The 20572-nt window shown below is 36.2% G+C and overlaps 1 protein-coding gene across 3 annotated transcripts in view; it reads right to left on the reverse strand.

Annotated features, from left to right (window-relative positions):
* The window catches only part of PARG (poly(ADP-ribose) glycohydrolase), a 117943-nt gene that overhangs the window by 92431 nt on the left and 4940 nt on the right, over positions 1–20572 (reverse strand). For all 3 annotated transcript variants that reach the window (XM_021699654.2, XM_021699655.2, XM_021699653.2), the window contains exons 2-7: positions 20140–20206; positions 18535–19521; positions 17266–17449; positions 10804–10926; positions 10598–10681; positions 5602–5676 (exon numbers count right to left, since the gene is read on the reverse strand). In XM_021699654.2, the coding sequence (XP_021555329.2) occupies positions 5602–5676; positions 10598–10681; positions 10804–10926; positions 17266–17449; positions 18535–19521; positions 20140–20177 (1491 nt within the window). In that variant the 5' untranslated portion in view covers positions 20178–20206. The remainder of the gene's footprint in view (positions 1–5601; positions 5677–10597; positions 10682–10803; positions 10927–17265; positions 17450–18534; positions 19522–20139; positions 20207–20572) is intronic.

The following is a 20572-nucleotide window of genomic DNA, read 5'->3' on the forward strand; positions in this document are numbered from 1 at the left end:
GACAGTGAGGAAGACCAATATTAGCACTCAAGACGCAAAAACACTAAATAACGGCCATTTCAACTCACTAGCATCTAAATATTTAAGTATAAATTACAAAATAACAGATCTCTGTGATCTTTGCTGGGTTCTGGCAAAAGTAAAAACTCCCTTTCATCTCAAATTAATTATGCTCACAAAGCAGGATTAACAGGATTCTGGGTTTCTTACTTCTAGGACTAGATACTAGTGTATAGATAAAACTGTACCACGGAATGACACTAAATGACTGTGGATATTAACACCTCCTGTTCTGAAGGTTTCGTTACAAAATCTAAGAATTAGCCAAAGCAAGGTTGTTGTTTTTTTTAATTTTTATTTATTTATTTGACAGAGAGAGAGACAGCGAGAGAGGGAACACAAGCAGGAGGAGTGGGAGAGGGAGAAGCAAACTTCCTGCCGAGCAGGGAGCCCAATGTGGGGCTCGATCCCAGGACCCCGGGATCATGACCCGAGCTGAAGGCAGACGCTTGAGTGACTGAGCCACCTAGGCGCTCCAAAGCAAGGTTTTAAGGAGATAAATTTTAATAAATTTTAACAGTCCCAAAATAAACTTAACTTCTGCAGTTAAAATATTAAGTTGATATGATGTTAAACTTAAACTTCATTTTTTTCTTAGCAAAGCAAGGCATGCAGAGTTCAATGTGACATTTAAGTAAACAATTTCCAAATATTGCTAATAAGCAACATTTAAGAACACTTTTTAAAGTACTCCTACTCTAAAATGTGGACATAGATAATGCAAAGCAAATATAATTCATTTATAATTTAAAATCTAGCTAAACAATTGTTTCCCTTGTACTAAAGATCTCTTTTCCTCCTCCAATCCCACTAACACATATGTCTTTAACCACTACAAGCCTGGGCAATGTTATCCTTGTGGGCTGTGATGTAGTAAAGATCTATATTAATATCCTTGGAGATCTGATGGACAGAAAAACACACAACTGTTTTAAACACCCAAGGACTTCTGTTAAGTACACTGATGACAATGGAATACCAAAGAGTCACAGGGAAAAACACCCCTGAATCTCTAGATATGCTTTATACAAACAGATGTCCTTAAATCTCTAACACTGGAATAGCTGAGCAAATGATCTATCAGTTTGATGGGATATTATATAAGCATTAAGATTAAAGATGATAAAGCTATGTAACACAATTTTATAATATCACCTAAAACATCTTAAATATACTTTTATATCTAGATATAACTATAAAATACTACATATAAGTGCAAAGACTTGAAGAAAATAAGAAATGAGTATTTGGTACAGTTATAGGGACTCCTCCAACCATCTGTATGTTTACAAAGTAAATAAAAATCAGAAGGTCAAAAATGCAATGCCTCCTCTCTCTAAAGAACTATAAAACTATCATCAGCACCTTGGTAATCACCTCATATTTATGGTCTATACTAAGCACACCAAAACTTGCTATATATTACCCTTCCGGGCAAGGTCACCTGATAAAAGGGAAACAAGGTCCTGTCTGAGTAGTTTCATTAAGAAGAGAGAGAAAAAATGACTACTTTACCTCATAGCAAGGTGACAGAGGTATTTTAACCAATTTTACTGCCATTGTCAAGTGTCAAAATTAACAACTGTATCCAATTCAAACCCAGAAAATTACAAAATGCAAATAGACCATGTATAAATTACAATTTAAGTGACAAAGATGATATCAGTTAGGTCAACTTTACATGAAAAATTATATCTCTGTAAGAGTAAGAGATATATAGATTCAAGGATATTCTGATACAGACATAAGCCTTCTATTACTTTATGCCTGCCACTGAGCATCATATGGATCAAAAGCTTGATAAAGGAACTCTGAAATTACTGGTCCTATCTCAAAATACAAAATTGGTTTGGATTCTATTAATATGATTATAAAAATTACCCTCCACAACTAACTCCTTGAAGAAATTAATAAGCTGACCCTAAAATTCACATGGAAATGCAAAAGATCCACAACGGCCAAGACAAACTAGAAAAAGAACAAAGTTGGAGGATTCACGCTTCCCAGTTTAAAACTTACTTCAAAGTTTAGTAATCAAGACTGTGTGATAGTGGCATAAAGACAGACATCTAGATCAATAGAACAGAACTGAGGAGGCCAGATAAATATTTATGGTCAAATGGTTTTTGAAAAAATGCCAAGAAAAGTCAATAGGGATAGAAGAGTCTTTTCAACAAATGGTTTGGAGACAACCAGATACCCACTACAAAATAATGAAATCAGATATCTACCTTGTACAGTATATGAAAATTAACACAAAATGGATACTCAGCTGCAAAACAATAAAAGTGGGCCCCTAATTCATACCATATACGTAAATTAACATAAAATGGATCATGGTATAAGAGCTAAAACCATAAAATTCTTAGAAACAAACAAAGGAGTAAATCTTTCTGACCTCACATTAGCTTCTTAGATATGACAACAAAAATAGAAACAAAAGAAAAAAATAAATTAGAATTTATCAAAATTAAAAATTTTTGTGCTTCAAAGGATACCACTAAGAAAATGAAAAGACAACCTATAAAATAGGAGAAAATATCTACAAATCATATATAGGAGAAGGAACTTATGACTTAAAGGACACTCACAACTCAGTAAAAAAAAAAAAATGTTTTAAAGGGCAAAGCATTTGAATGGGTAATTCTCAAAAGAAGATACAGAAATGGTCAAAAGCCACGTGAAAAGATGTTCAACATCATTAGTCATTAGAGAAATGCAAATCAAACCACAATGATACTTCTTCACACCAACTAGAATGGCTAAAATCAAAAGGACACACATTAACAAGCAAGAATGTGGAGAAACTGGAATCCTTTTGCAATGCTGGTAGGACTGTAAAATAAGGCAGCCACTTTGATAAATAGTTTTGACAGTTCCTTAAAATATAAAATAACAAATTACCACATAACCTAGCAATTCCTAGGTATATATTCAAGGGAGTGAAAAAATAGGCCCACACAAAAACCTATACATGAATGTTCACAGCAACACTAATAGTAATAGCCAAAAAGTGGAAACAACCCAAATAGCCATCAACTGATGAATGGATAAACAACATGTGGCATACTCATACAATGGATTATTATTCAGCAATAAAAAGGTATAAAGTATTAACATATGCTACAACACAGATGAACCTTGTAACATTGTGCTAAGTGAAAGAAGTCAGTGCATTTAACAGGCTATTTGCATATTTCCTTTAACTATTTCTCCTCTACACCTTTTACACTCAACCACCCAAATACTATGTCCTCTATAATATCTGCCCCATGATCCCCTTCCAGGACCCACTAGACTCTATTAAACCATTTCTTCCACTCTGACTAATTATTACAGTCATCTATGGACATGTTCAGGGCTCCCTGCTTTCTGGTAAGACTCAATCAATTCTGTATCTTTAATAAAACAGTGGCTTATATATAAGGGTGTTCAGTGTTCTTAAGGGATAAACATCATTACAATAAAAAGAACACAGGCTTTAAGTCCGACTCTTGATCTGAGCTCAGGTCTTGATCTCAGGGTTGTGAGTTCAAGCCCTGCATTGAGCTCCACACTGGAGGTGGAGCCCACTTAAAAAAAAAAAAAAAAAAAGAACGTGGAATTTGGAATTTAAAGTCTAAGAGTCCTTCATGTATTCAATGAATGGTTACTGGTCACCTATTTTGTACTTGAACTGAATTGAACTCAAATCTAGATCTCCCAATACTTCATTGGTGAACTCATTCAATATTTGTGTAATGTTGAGCAAGTTACTTAAGCTCTCTCTAAATCTACCTTCCTCTCTAAATTGTGCTATCTACCCTTCACAAAAGTTTGAGGATTGGGGCACCTGGGTGGCTCAGTCGGCTAAGCGGCTGCCTTTGGCTCAGGTCATGATCCCAGGGTCCTGGGATCAAGCCCCGCATTGGGCTCCTTGCTCAGCAGAGCCTGCTTTTCCTTCTCCCTCTCTCTCTGCCTGCCTGCCACTCTCCCTGCTTGTGCTCTCTCTCTCACTATCTCTCTCTCTGTGTCAAATAAATAAAATCTTAAAAAAAAAAAGTGTTTGAGGATTAAATTCAATATTATATTCCTTTTCGTACATATGTCTTCAATAAATGCAATTTCCTTTTTCTTCCTTTCCTCAAAAGTAGCTGAACACATTTCTTTTGGTCTGTGAAAATATGTGGTAGATAGAGGATATACCCAGGAGAAAAATGATCTCAAACTTTAAAAGCAAGTTAATTTCAAATTTATATTGTAAACCTCACGTTTTATTTGTAAAATTACCTGTTTAGAGTCTGAGAAGTAATGTCATTTGAACTGGAGAGCTCTCATTCTCACAATGATACCACTATAGTTGCTAGAAAATTACTTTATCCTAACCAAAATTTCCTTTTCCAAGAGGCTTGAATGTCTTATAGGAACACTTTCTTAGGCAACAAATTTAGCAAATATAATAAGCCCTTATACCCTGCAGAAGATACTGTACAGGGTACTTTATGTGTTAATTACACTTTCCAAATGAGATGTCACCTTTCTTTGAATTTCCATGCAAATTTTATTTATTATTTTTTTAAGCTTTTATTTATTTATTCGAGAGAGAGAGAGAGAGCGTGGGGGGAGGAGCAGAGGGAGAGGGACAAGCAGACACCACACTGAGCGTGGAGCCCAAGGCAGGGCTCGATCTCAGGATCCCGAGACCATGACCTGAGTTGAAACCAAGAGTCGGAGGCTTAACCAACGGAGCCACCTAGGCACCCCTCCAGGCAATTTTTAAATTTATCTTGTGGCACTCCCTCTTTGCCTTGCTTTTATTCTTCTAACACAACTATGAAACCAGTATTCTTACCCATTAAAATGGTATACTAAATTACTACAATTTCCTATGGAAAATGATTCTAGAGCGTAAACCCCAGGCTATATTTTTTTTTTTTTTTTTAAAGATTTTATTTATTTATTTGACAGAGAGAGATAGCGAGAGCAGGAACACAAGCAGGGGGAGTGGGAGAGGAAGAAGCAGGCCTCCCGCCGAGCAGGGAGCCCGATGTGGGACTCGATCCCAGGACCCTGGGATCATGACCTGAGCCGAAGGCAGTCGCTTAACCAACTGAGCCACCCAGGCGCCCCCCCAGGCTATATTTTGTGCTCTTTGACCTAGCCATCTAATTTCTGGGAATCAAAGACACAATATTGAATTTGGGAAAACATATATGCATATATGCACATATATGTGTGTGTATACATATACATACACGTATATACATAAACATGTTACTACAGTAGAAATAAGAACAGAAAAACTGGATGCAACCTAGATGTTTCTAGTCATGAAATATCATATAGCCATTAATAATGTTGATGATGGTACAAAAACTTAACAGGGCATTACGAGAGATTAAAGCAAAATTCAAAATTAGTTCCTAAAACATAAATATAACAGGAAATATTTCTCACAAAAATAAAGGACAATAATTATGTTATTGTGACAGATTTATGGGTATTTTCTCAAAATTTGTAAACACATATTTTCATAAGTTAAAAAAATAAGCATACTTTTACCTTATCCCAGAAATCAACCAAAGCTGTAAAGTCCCATTTCTTAGAATATGCCACATTGTATTTCAGGATAGCATCCTATGGAAAAAGCATAAACAAAACCTCATGATATAGTCACGTAAATTATCTATGAATACCCTTTCTCCTTTATGAACTACTTCCAGTAAACTTCTTAATCAGCATTAAGCTTCCTCCTACCATTAGCTACTCCATATCAGTAGCTATGAACAAACAGAATACACACTAATTTCTTATTCACTTAAGAAAAATGAGATTAGACAGGTCAAGCAATAGGAAAAAAATCATAACTCCAACGCTTGCATTATAAACAGAGGTGATACACTCAATGGACAAAAATTGGATCTTGGAGATAAAAAAAATTAAATATCATAATGACTGTTGGCTATCAATAGATTCACACTATACATGCAAATATACAGTGTATTTGCAGTATTAAAATTTCATGAGAAGAGTAAATTAGGGAAAAATGTCTAAAAAGGCTTCCCGGGAGAGATGGCAATAATGAAAAAAAGATTGAGAAACATTGCTCTAAGGCATAAAATGGTCTTTTTTCCTTTATTATCAGCTGTTTTTATAGGCTACATATAAATGGTTATCTTTCCCCATCAGTTCATATAAACTATATATTTATGTAGAGAGAAAAGTGAAAATAGCACGCCATCTACTGGTGTGACATCTAACTGACTAGGCAGTACTTTATTCTTGGTTAACGGTGATAAAAACAAAACAGGCCCCAAAAGGAGTCAATTATGCTAAACCGTACTTCTCCAGAGACTTAACTTAATTACAGTTTCAGCCTCTCCCACAAATGGAATCTTAAACCAGTCAATGAGGAATCACCTGGTCAGCACTAGATAGTTCATGATGGAACTCTCCATCCCCTAAAGGAAAATGACTGCCACAACCAATCTTTTTCCTAGTACAACTTACTTGCTTCCAGTCCCTTCTGCCTATAAGTCTTTCATTTTGTACAGCATCTTAGAGTGCCTTTCCATCTGCTAGATAAGGCCCTGCCTGATTCATAAATCATTGAATAAAGCCAGTAAGATCTTTAAAATTTACTCAGATGAATTTTATTTAATACCAGAGTGGGGTGTGCATAAGACAATCCATTAGTTATGCAGAAAGAACTATTATGGTTGATCCAGGTACAACACAAGAATTGAAAATCTGCATGTAACTTTTGACTCCCTCCAAAAACTTACCTACTAATAGCCCACCGTTGGCCAGAGCCTGATAACATAGTCAATTAACACATATTTTGTATGTTACATGTATTATATACTGCATTCTTACAATCAAGTAAGCTGCAGAAAAGAAAATATTAATAAAATTATAAGGAAAATACATTTACAGTACTGTATTATCCAAAAAAATCTGCACAGGAGACTGGTGCAGTTCAAACCTGTGTTGTTCAAGGGTCAATCGTATTTATAATTATATTTTATCTCATCCTTTTAAATTTCTATTTTGGTTATATTTTATAATGTATGTATTACTAAAGTAATACACATTGAATTTATAAGCAACCATTTATATTTATAATATACATCTCCAATTTTTTTACTGAAGGTGTATATAAGTTGAAAAAACACTGTTAGATTACTTGACTAAGTTTTTAAAAATTAATACTCTGCCAAAAATTAATACTCAGTTGCCTGAAAAATACTTCATGCCATATAAACAAACACCAAGCACCTAGATTAAAAAGTAAACCAACAATATATATTTACTTGGAATCAGGAGATATCTAATTTCCTTCAAAACATCAATCATAAGATAATATGGCAAAAGGAGTTTATTTTTCTTACAGCCACATGCAAAATTTTCCATTAAGAAAAGATTTTAAGGATTTTTTTTCTAATTACTGTTATCTGATTTCAGAACCTCATACAAAGTATTAAACAGCAATGTCTATCAACAGGTAAAAAGACAAACAATGCATACACTCCAACAAACTGCTGATACGCTCAACAACATGGATGAATCTCGAAAATTTTCATTCTGAGTGAAAGAAGCCAGACACACTAGCATACATACTATGTGATTCCATTCATGTAAAATGTAAACTAATCTATGGTTAAAAAAAAAAGAAAAAGAGAAAAGCAAATCAGTAGTTGCCTGGGGACAGAGCAGAAAGAAGAATCAACTATAGGAATAAGAGGAATCTTTGCAGGTGACAGAAATGTTCTGTACCTTGATTGTAGAGGGGGTTTCATGGGTATATGCAAATGTCAAAAATTATGAAATTACATACTTGAAAAGCATGCATTTTCTTACATGTAAAGTATTCCTCAAAGTTGGTAAGGAAAAACATTTTACATTCTAACTTTTACACTCTTAATTCTTTTTTTTTTTTTTTTTAAGATTTTATTTATTTTTTGACAGAGAGAGACAAAGCAAGAGAAGGAACACAAGCAGGGGGAGAGCGAGAGGGAGAAGCAGGCCTCCCGCCGAGCAGGGAGCCCGATGCGGGGCTCGACCCCAGGACCCTGGGATCACGACCCACGCCGAAGGCAGACGCCCAACAACTGAGCCACCCAGGCGCCACCTACACTCTTAATTCTTTAATGGGATTTTATAATTAGTATTAATTTCTAACTAATATCTACTTTTACTTTAGTCTTCAAGTCTCAAAAGTAATCCACCACAAGGTCTCCTATCATTAGAAAAACCGGATGCTGTTCTGTATTCTTAGCTATCAACTACTGAGATTTCCTTTAATTCATAATTCATGATACGCACAATTAGTTAAAGCACAAAGAAGTCCATTCTTTGAAAATTATCAGACACATCAATTATAGAAATATTACTGTGTAAATTGACTTTTGAAGACACTATTCCTTTTTTATTTTTTTTATTTTTATTTATTTAATTTAAGATTTTATTTATTTATTTGAGAGAGAGAATGAGATAGAGCGAGCATGAGAGGGGGGAGGGTCAGAGGGAGAAGCAGACTCCCTGCTGAGCAGGGAGCCCAATGCGGACTTGATCCCAGGACTCCCGGATCATGACCTGAGCCGAAGGCAGTCGCTTAACCAACTGAGCCACCCAAGCGCCCGACACTATTCCTTTTTTAAACTTTTAACCTTTCTAATCCCACTTAACTCAATATCAAATAAAAGCAGTAAAAAGATTATTATACTCAGTAAGAGGGACTTAATGTTCCCCCCCCACAGTGTTCTTTCAGCAAAAGAAACAATTACCATAAGCACATAGAAGAAAATCTCGATGAATTACTCTGTTCTGTTGAATCTACCATAAAATAAACAAGAAAGGGAAATTCAGAGTAAAGCAATTACCCCTTCTTAAAGTAATCACTGGTGCACTAAGGAATTGCTAAAGAGGTGAGCAGACAAGGTAATTTAGAACACTATGATTATTCTGTGTTTATGCTTAAAGAAAAAACATGAAAAATTTAAATAATCCTGCTTATAAGGCCGTTGGACCTAAGACAGTGTTTCTCAAATGGAGTATAGCTAGTATTCTTAGGCGGCCTGCTTCTGTTTTTCTAAGTTTATAATTGTGGTTTTGGAACACAAAGGGCAAACGACAACACACTGTAGGAATGAAGGCTGGTGCTTTAAGCAGATAAAAATGGTGAAAATTTTGAGCTATCCTAAGATATACTGTAGTACAGGACTCTCAAATTCTACAGAACCTGGACCAAAATGCTATCATTTTTATTTGCAAGCTGATGTTCTCTATACAGATCCCATCTTTGTATCTACTAACATCCACCAACTGTTTGTGATTAGTGAGTAGTAAAAAGAAAATGAAGAATTTTTTTCTTTATATTTTTTAAAGTTCTCAGCATACTATTTTGAGGTTCAGATCAGTGGTTAAAAAACTTTTGTGCAAAAAGGAGATACTGAGTATAAACTGTTTTCACTGTGATAATGAACACAACTCAAATGATGGTTCATAATGCTTAAAATGTAAAAAAAATCAAATGGACATAGCTGTAAGTATAAAGAGTTTATATTCAGTTTTATGCTTGTACATATGCAGTTAACATTATACTAAAAATAAGTAAACTCTGGCAGATCCTGAGAGCTTCTTCCATTTAAAAGGAGTACATTACAAGATTGAGAAACACTGTCCTTAAGGAATGAAATTTTCAAAATACATTATGATACAACATCCAATGTTTTCCATGTAGAGAAAAAAGAAAAGCAAACAGGAGCTATAGAAAGGTACAGAAAGTTTAAGAATAACTTGTTAAGTATAAATGGAAAAACAGTATAAAACCTGAGGAAACTGTACACAAAAAACTAAGTCTCTCAAAGAAAATGAAACCCATTTTCACACAAGTATAGAAAAATCTGTTATTATTATAGTTATAAAACCTTTAAAAGTTTACATGGCTATAATGCCAAAAATAAACATATACTCACCCATATTTTAGATATTAGAAAAACAACCTAATGGTTGCTCTTACAGTCTTAAGTGAAATATTAAAAAAATCAAAAAATAAATTATTGCCAAAATGTACGATTAATAAATAATTAGATTGCTAGAAGCTATATTAACAGCAATATAAAACAGAATGTTTAATGTATACTTTAATCATTAGGAAACTCTGTTCCCTTTGGGCAAATATTGCTAAAGTCATAATTCTTTCATGATTTACTTTTAAAGATATTTCAGAAACATGATAATTCTAAAAAATAAAAGAAGCCTGGTCTGAAGGAAATTGGATGGGGAATCAAGAAACAAAGGTCTTATTCCTCGTTCTCCAAATTATTCTGTGTAGCTCCAGGCAAGTCATTTACAACTCTAGATTCTTCTACTCATTTGCTAGTGATGGAGTGGAAACCAAGAATGTCTCTTAAGAAAGTTCCTCAGGAAGCAAGCACTCTGCATACAAACATGTTGTTACCCGAGTCTATTAAAGATCAAAAAATGTCTTTAAGGGACACACGAGGCCCATCTCTAAGAATTACATACCAGAGGCAACAATAGCAAAAACAACTACCTTCAGGTTTTGGGGTCGTGTGAATTTGTTGAGAAGTGCAGTTTGAATGAGCTCCCACCGGCTCCCTGCAGTTCGCTCACCATTCTTTAAGGAAAAGGAAAAACAAATGAAATTATTCTAAGTTCTTCTGGATTATAGACTCAGAAGTCAAACAAACACATACTAAACTGTCGTTCAGACTAAAAGAACATCTGTTTTGTGCTTACTTCATCTTCCACAGGGTACAAGTTTTGTTCTGAACAAGGCATCTTAACATGCTTGTTGTCCCACAAATCTTTAAAATGTGTTGGAAAGGGTTTAGGAACTTCTCCTGCTCGCAAAAGGTCTACCTGAAAGAGAGGGAAACAAGGAAACTGTAAATGCATAAAAATTAGGCGTGCCTTCTACAAAATAATCCAAATTAAAGCAGCCAAAGCAAATGCTATAAAATGCAGACCAGCTCCTCTGTAAGAATCTGAGAAGTCCTCTCCAGCTGTTCCTGCTCCTTATCTCCAGTTGATCAGTTTCCAAGTCATCATATTTGCTCATTCCATCTCCATCCCATCTAGGCCCCTAGTCCTCATTATTGCTTGCCTTCTAGCCCTCCCCTAACTCCCACTGCCCCCAGATATTCACCCTCTATAAAGCCCTTATTCTCACTTGGGAACAACCTTAATCTTTCTAAAATATTCCCAGGCTCTTAATCCTATAATGGCTCCCCTCTGCCTATAGTGATTCCAAATGATGTTCCTAGTTTTTAACATCCTCTCTTACCCAAACACTGTCTGGTTAAACATCTATTCTGACCTTCAACACTCGACTCAATTTTCATTTCCTCTAAGAAGTCTTCAAAAACTTAAGGACAGTTAGTTTATTCCCTCCTGTTTTATTAGATCATTATCACACCAGAGCACACCTGTTTTTCCTTCCCCAACTGGGCTCTAAACTTCCTGAGAATAATAACCGTATTAACTGTGGATTCTAAATATTCATGAAAAAGCGTGGCTTATGTGTTTTTGCATGCATATATGTAGATACATATACATGTGGCAAATGAGCTGAACTCCAAAGGATAAGAAGAAGTTAACTAGGAAAAGGAAGACAGGAAGCTTGTTCCTCAAAAAGGGAACAGCTAATGGAAAGGAAGACTGTCCAATAGGCAGCTCATAAAAGTCTGCAACTCAAGGAGTGCCTGGGTGGCTCAGTCAGTTAAGTGTCCAATTCTTGATTTCAGCTCAGGTCATGATCTCAAGCCCTGAGTCAGACTCTGCTCTGGGTTAGTTACACATATATATTACTGTATTCAGGAAAAAGAATCTAGAAGAAAATACACCAAATTGTTAAACTCTGGAAATAGGACCTTATAAGAGACTTGGGTTTTGAGTTACATACTTTCATATAATAGCTGCCTTTTTTATTTTTTTTACAATGAGCCTATATTACTTTAATAAAGATTTTTTAAAAGATTTTTAAAATTCATAGGTTATACCCCTGAAACAAATACTGCATTATATGTTAATAAAAATAAAAAATAAAAAAATAAAAGCTGAAATGGTACAAATAAAATAAAAGAGTAAAAAAAAATTCACAGGTTATTGGATATCTAAAAATAAGTAAACAGTAGGGGCGCCTGGGTGGCTCAGTCGTTAGGCATCTGCCTATGGCTCAAGTCATGATCCCAGGGTTCTGGGATCGAGCCCCACGTCGGGCTCTCTGCTTAGCGGGAAGCCTGCTTTTCCCTCTCCCACTCCCCCTGCTTGTATTCCCCCTCTCGCTGTCTAGCTCTCTCTGTCAAAATAAATAAATAAAATATTTAAAAAAAAAAAGTAAACAGTAATTACAGAGATTAAGTAATCATGGTATAGGATGCTTTGGGTTTTCCTTATGGCCAGTGGGAAAAAGAAAGGCAGTAAACTCAAAATGTCACTTAGCTCTTCTCCGAATCTTTTCTTTTCTCCGAATCTTGATCATTAACATCTTCTCAGTCATCCAGCCTTTTCTTAATTTTCCCTGCATTATCAGTGCCTCCTTTTCCCTTATCACCCGTATTTAAGAATATTCACCATATCCTATCAATTTTACCCCAAAACAAAGCAACCATCTATATTCTTTATTTCCACATGACCCTATCTCAGTGACTTTCAAACTCTTTTAAATATCAGAACCCTTTCTTCACCTAAGAAATGTGACATGAAATCATATTTAAATAAAACTGTTTTTATAAATATAATTTTTCAATAACTTTTATTTGTTCTAACATCAATAAATGACAATGAGATTACAATATACAAAATTTGAAATTGGGAATTAGGGATGACAGCTAAAGCTTATATCAACCTACTTAATTTACATTTATATCTCTTACACAGTATTAAGAAAATCCTACTCCTACACCTAAATAGTTGCAAATGATAATGTTTTTTGTTTTTACAGTTTCAGAGGTAGAGTTTAGTGATTCATCAATTGCATATAACACCCAGCGCTCACTACATCAAGTGCCCTCCTTAATGCCCATCACCCAATTATCCCTTCCCCCCACCCCTCCTCTCCAGGAACCCTGTTTATTTCCTAGAGTTCAGCATCTCTTATGATTTGCCTCCCTCTCAATTTTCATCTTATTTTATTTTTCCTCCCGTTCCCTTATGTTCATCTGTTTTGTTTCTTAAATTCCACACATGAGTGAAATCATATGGCATTTGTCCTTCTCTGACTGACTTATTTTGCTTAGCATAATACCCTCTAGCCACATCACTGCAAATGGAAAGATTTCATTCTTTTGAGGGCTGAGTAATATTCCATTGTGTATATATGCCACATGTTCTTTATCCATTCATCTGTCAATGGACAATAAGGTTTTTAAACTGTTATTTTGAGGTTTAAAGAAATTCTTCAGTTAAACAGCAGTGGTAAAAGAACCTCAATGCTATAGTCTGCACTAAAACGAGTTCTCTTGGTAAAATCTGCTGGTTAAAATACATTCAGCATTTTCACATTTGAGTGTGTTAGTTCTTTTATTATAGGCTTTTCACAGTTAAAAATATACTTTAGAAATAACAGATGAGTCAAGTTTCCTAAGAACCCCTGAACCACTTCCATGCAACACAATTTGATAATTACTGTCTCCTTATTTTTCATCTCTTATCTGAGCTCTTACGTTACCTTTCTCTGTTTTCAATGGATCCTCACTTCGATTTTCCTTCCACACAGCTGTCTGATTAATCCTGCTACAGCATAACTATTGTATGGAGAGACATTTTATAATTTCCAATACCTACAGACTCAAGTCCAATTCCTGATACCTGAAGCCCTCTGATAGGGATCCAATCCACTTTTCAAGTCTTGTCTTCCACCATTCCCCATCCAAATTCTAAGCTCTAGCAAACCAATTATTTTCCATGTCTAAAACAAATAGTTTTTCAAGTACACAGCCTCTTCTTATAAAGATTAAGTATCTGTCTTGGAATTCTCTTGACTTATTAAATCCCCCTCAGAAATTTGTTGTTGTTTTTTTTTAAGATTTATTTATTTATTTTAAAGAGAAAGAAGTGAGTGTGGGGGTGGGGGGAGAAGGAGAGGAAGAGACAGACTCTCAAGCAGACTCCCTGCTGAGTACAAAGCCCAATGTGGGGCTTCATCCCATGACCCTGAGTCGAGTCAGACACTTTAACCGACTCAGCCACCCAGGAGCCCCTGTGCTCATCTTTTAGAGCTCAGCTCAAACCCCACCCTGTTCAATGTTGCTTCCACCTCTAACCATGATAAAGAATTCTATACTTCAAAATATCTAATCACATGTAGACTAAGTTGTACAATAAAAGGAATTTTTTTTAAGTAGTTCCTGTGAAATCTATTACAGAGACTAAAAAATGAGATGACTAATTTAAACTACCTAGTGAGTGACGAAATCTAAAATTGGATTATGAGGGGTGTCTGGCTGGCGCAGTCGGTGGAGCACGTGACTCTTGATCTTGGGGCCATAAGTCCAAGCCCCATGTTGAGTGTAGAGATTACTTTAAAAAAATAAAATCTTGAGGCACCTGGGTGGCTCAGTCTGCTAAGCATCTGCCTTTGACTCAGGTCATGATGCCAGAGTCCTGGGATCAAACCCCACATCGTGCTTCCTGCTCAGCGGGGAGCCTGCTTTTCCCTCTCTCCCCTACTCGTGCTCTCTCTCTCTCAAATAAATCAATAAAATCTAAAATAAATAAATAAATAATAAAATAAAATCCTTAAAATTGGCTTATGGTGGGGCACGTGGGTGGCTCAGTCTGTTAAGTATCTGCCTTCAGCTCAAGTCATGATCCCAGGATCCTGGGACTGAGCCCCGCATTGAGCTCCATACTCAGCAGGGAGCCTGCTCCTCCCTCTCCCTTTGCTGCCATTCCCCCTGCTTGTGCTCGCTCTCTACCAAGTAAATAAATAAAATCTTTTAAAAAAAAACTGGATTAACCCTACGACCCAGCAATTGCACTACTGGGTATTTACCCCAAAGATACAAATGTAGTGATCTGAAGGGGTATGTGCACCCCAATGTTTAAGCAGCAATGTCCACAAAAGCCAAACTATGGGAAGAGCCTAGATGTCCATCAACAGATGAATGGATAAAGAAGATGTGGTATATATATACATGGAGTATTATGCAGCCATCAAAAAAAAAAAGAAATCTTGTGATGTGCAATAACATGGATAGAACTAGAGGGTATTACGCTAAGCGAAATAAGTCAATCAGAGAAAGACAATTATTGTATGATCTCACTGATATGTGGAATTTGAGAAACAAGACAGAGGATCATAGGGGAAGGGAGGGAAAAATGAAACAAGACTAAACCAGAGAGGGAGACAAACCATAAGAGACTCTTAATCTCAGGAAACAAACTGAGGGTTGCTAGAGTGGAGGGGGGTAGGAGGGATGGGGTGGCTGGGTGATGGACATTGGGGAGGATATGTGCTATGGTGAGTGCTGTGAATTGTGTAAGACTGATGAATCACAGACCTATACCCCTGAAACAAATAATACATTATATGTTAATAATAATAAAAAAAAAATTGCCTATAACCCAGCAATTGCACTACCAGGTATTTACCCCAAAGATACAAATGTAGTGATCCAAAGGGGCATGTGCACCCCAATATTTAAGCAGCAATGTCCACAATAGCCAAACTGTGGAAAGAGCCTACATGTCCATCAACAGATGAATGGATAAAGAAGATGTGGTGTATATACACAATGGAATATTATGCAGCCATCAAAAAAAAGAAAAGAAAAGAAATCTTGCCATTTGCAATGACATGCATGGAACTAGAGGGTATTATGCTAAGTGAAATAAGTCAGGGAAAGACAAGTATCATATGATCTCACTGATATGAAGAATTTGAGAAACAAGACAGAGGATCATAGGGGAAGGGAGGGAAAAATGAAACAAGACGAAACCAGAGAGGGAGACAAACCATAAGAGACTCTTAATCTCAGTAAACAAACTGAGGGTTGCTGGAGGGGAGGGGGGTGGGAGGGACAGGGTGGCTGGGTGATGGACACTGGGGAGGGTATGTGCTATGGTGAGGGCTGTGAATTGTGTAAGACTGATGAATCACAGACCTATACGCCTGAAACAAATAACACATTATATGTTAATTTAAAAAATTAAAATAAATAAAATAAAAATTGGATTATGGTGATAGTTGTCTAAGTAAATTAAATATCACTGAACTGAGTGAGCACTTAAGATGGGTGAACTTTATATACCTCAATAAACCTGCTTCTTCAAAAAAGAAGCTACAGAAAGTATAAAAGAGTTACCAGGGGCTAGTGAGAAATGGAGTTATTGTTTAGCAGATACAGTTTCTGCGTGACATAATGAAAATTTTCCAGAAATGAATAGTGGTAATAATTGTACAACATGTACTTAATGCTACTGAAATGTACACTGAAAAACAGTTAAAAGAGTAAACTTTATATTATGTACATTTAACCACAATTCTTAGAAATAAGGTTTTAGACATGTTGAGTTTGAGACAACTGTGGGACAGTAACAGTGATGTCTAGAAGAATCTGAAGCTCAGAAAAGAGGGTAAAACTGGAGAATGATTTGAGGATACTGAACCATACACAACTTTGAACTTTAGGGATTAACCCACTACCTAATATACAGTGGATGCTCAACAAATAATGTCAGTTGAATTTAAAACAAAAAGAAAGAAAAGAATCCAGTGAGTTTAAAAAAAAAAAAAAAAGAGTGGCGCCTGGGTGGCTCAGTTGGTTAAGCGACTGCCTTCGGCTCAGGTCATGATGCCGGAGTCCTGGGATCGAGTCCCGCATCAGGCTCCCTGCTCAGCGAGGAGCCTGCTTCTCCCTCTGACCCTCCCCCCTCTCATGTACTCTCTCTCTCTCTCATTCTTGCTCTCTCAAATAAATAAATCTTAAAAAAAAAAAAAGATCTTTAAAAAAAAAAAAGATACTGAAAAAGTCAATTTCCTTATCAGCTGACAATGATTCATCTTATGGATGTATTAAGTGCTATATTAAGTAAGCTATCATTATATTTCTCCAACCTATAGACTTCTTAGTACTTTATATATGCAGAAAAGAAAAGCAGTTTCTATGCCTTGGTCTGTTTTTCACGTTAATAAGTATCATAATAAATCAAGACTTAAGAGTCTTCTCTCTTTATAGGTTAAGAAGTAATACCTACCCGAATAGTTACTGTGTGATTGGCAGATGGCCTCAAGAGAGGCAGCCGGATGCCACACCTAGGCATTCTTCTCATCTCCTCAATAGGAGTTCCAAGCCATTTCTTATCTGGAGAAAGGTGAGGTGGAATGTATTTAGGTATCTTCCTTTCTGTTCTTTGATGCTTGATTTCACATTGTTCTTTTCTAAGGTCAAAACAAATGTATTCAGTCACAAACCACTTACTACTTAAGTTTTATTAGATACACAAGGACAAAACTTACCCAGAATGTTATTGTTTAAAACGTGCCAAGGGGCACCTGGGTAGGTGGCTCAGTCAGTTAAGTGTCTGCCTTCGGCTCAGGTCATGATCCCAGGATCCTCAGGATTGAGCCCTGCATTGGGCTCCCTGCTCAGCAGGGAGTATGCTTTTCCCTCACCCCCTCTCCCGTTCTAGCACGAGTGCATACACTCACTCTCTCTCTTACACATAAATAAAATCTTTAAAAAAGTGTGCCAGGCTTGCTCTCTCTCGTTGGTATTTACAATCAAAAGAAAAATTTATAAAACTTAGAGTAAAACTGAAGAACTTATTTTCAAGTCTGTGGAAGGAATTTCTAAACACAGAAATTACCTTCCAAAAAACAGACCGCATAAGAATATGTACACTGCCAAATGAGTCATGGTTCATAGTATCAGCTACTTCTCAGGTTTCTAGACAACAGTTTTCAACAAAGTGAACTTACTGTGGCACATGTGATAGAAAATATCACAGAAATTATGGAGAGTAAGCTTTAAGATTCCATATGGGATAACTGTAAAAATGTAAGCTTTGTAATCAGACAGACTGGGATTTAAATCCCAGCATTACCACCCACAAGTTACAATTTCAGTGAATTCTCTAACTCAAATTTCAGTTTTCTCATTTGCAAAGTGAGGACAATGTCACTTGCCTACCCATCAGGGCATTAGAGAAAATGCAGTATATGAAGACCTAGAAAAATGGATAAACAGACACTACTACCAACCTAGTATTTTTATATTCTGATAATCCACACAAATTTCAGAAAGAAAATCATGAAACTGAAAAAATCCAATTAACAATATTTATTTACTTCTCGTTTTCTGTTTCTGGTCTTTTTGAATCTAGGTTTAAATTTACCATAAACAAACAACAGGAAACACAACTATTTCTTTGCTTCACTGTAAACCATAACTTGGTTAAACCATTCCCTTACAAAGTTATAAAAGGTATTACACTATTGGAGATACTCTTGTTGAAAAAAATTACCTTTTGTCCTCTGCTTTGGGCATTCTCATGAAATGATCTGTGATTTTAGAATCCTTTTTCCCATGCTGCTTGGAATTCCTACATTCTACATTCAGGCTAGAAGTACTTCCAGGTGGTCTGGGATTTAAATCATTCATTCCACTCCGAGTCTCTCCTCCTTCAAATTGAAAATGTAAACGAATTTCACCTCCTTTAGAAGAGGACCGCTTCCTCAATTCAGTGTCGGCTTCTCTTGCTTGGAACCTTGAAGGTTTACTTGCTGTTTGGGAGGAATTGCTATCTTCTTGCTCATCAAAACCTGGACTTGTCTCCTCATCTGCTTCTGAATCCTGACAACTATTTTTGGAATTATCTACATCCATTGGTGACTCAGGTTCACTTTCTTTTTCAAAAGGAGGAGAATTTCCTAAACTACTCTCTTGTCTACTCAATTTGTTGGCATTTTTCAGTTCAGTACCAACATCCTCAGAGCTGATGTCTGACAAGGGACTCTCTGGCACCACATCTATCTCTTCCTGCTGACAACCTGCACAGTCTTCTACAGGATGGCAAGACTTGCTACACTTCTGGTGGCTTCTGGCTTCTCTGGCCCGTTCATCTTCTGTGGTCTGCTTTGTATTTGTAAACTTTACAGTTGTCAAAAATTGTTGGTTGTCTCTACTTCCCTCACTATCTGTGTCACTGTGATCATCATTTCCAGGTGACTGATCAACGTTAGCATTACTGAACCGCTCTGGCACCAGAGTTACCGTCGGAGGCTCACTTTCTAAAAGCCGCTCTGTATGTTTCCCTTCATTTTGCCACTTACACATAGCTGCAGTCTGATGCTGGTTCAAATACTGTGTACTTTTTTCAACAGATGATTTATCAAGACTTAGCTGAGAAACATTTTCTAATTTTTCCATATTATGTTGATAAAAGTTATCTTTTTGTACAGAACTCATCATGGATTCTACTGTTGTATTGTTGTTTTCTTTACTATGCAAACTACAACAGAATAGAAAGAACTAATGAGACAACAGAACTTATGATACAATAAAAAGAATTTATGGTATAAAAAAAATCACTTATCCAATCACATTCCCGGTATCACAGCAATAATTAAACTACTGGTGATTTCCTAAATACAGAGCATGCCCCTTTATGACTCCATGACTTTGCACATATGCCTATAATGTCCTTTCCCCAACTCTGTGCCTGGGAAACACCTGCCCTTCCTTTAAATGTTAAACTTCACTCACCTCTGGGCAGGCCTTCCTGCAAAGGTAAAGCTAATTCTTTGTTTTATATGCTAACCACCACTGTTCTCTACTTATACCTTTACTGTCCTATTTATCACACTGTGTAATAATCATGTGTTTTTGCATCTGCCACCAGTATACTATAAGTATCTTAAAGACAGAGACTATACTCCTCTTTTATCTCTGTATGTCAAGTATATAGGACAGACCCTAGCACATGAGAGACTCTAAAAAATTATCATTTATAAACTGAAAGAATGAATATAAAGAAAAATGGGAAAGCTAGGAGAAAGAGTAGCATGAAACAAGATAAAACATTCATATATCATGTTATTCATTTTTCTATACAGGCATGTTTCTGTACCTTTCTGATTCAGTTGTCTTGATTCCTTTAGTGTCCATCCAACTGGTAATAGTCTTTTGTTTGAAAACTGTAAAAAAAAAAAAAAAAAAGACACACACCAAAACAATTATGTATACGCATACCTGCCTTCAAATATAAAATACCTATAGCAGCATTTATACATGTAAGGCATTGTGCTAGGTTCTGTGAATTTGTTTTTTTTTTTTTTTTTTAAAGATTTTATTTATTTATTTGACAGAGAGAAACACAGTGAGAGCAGGAACACAAGCAGGGGCAGAGGGAGACAGAGAAGCAGGCTTCCCACTGAGCAGGGAGCCCAATGCGGGGCTCGAACCCAGGACCCTGGGATCATGACCCGAGCCAAAGGCAGATGCTCAACGACTGAGCCACCCAGGCGCCCCCAGGTTCTGTGAATTAAACAGATACTAATCAC

The sequence above is a fragment of the Neomonachus schauinslandi genome, chromosome 6 (assembly GCF_002201575.2).
Source record: "Neomonachus schauinslandi chromosome 6, ASM220157v2, whole genome shotgun sequence".
NCBI lineage: Eukaryota > Metazoa > Chordata > Mammalia > Carnivora > Phocidae > Neomonachus > Neomonachus schauinslandi.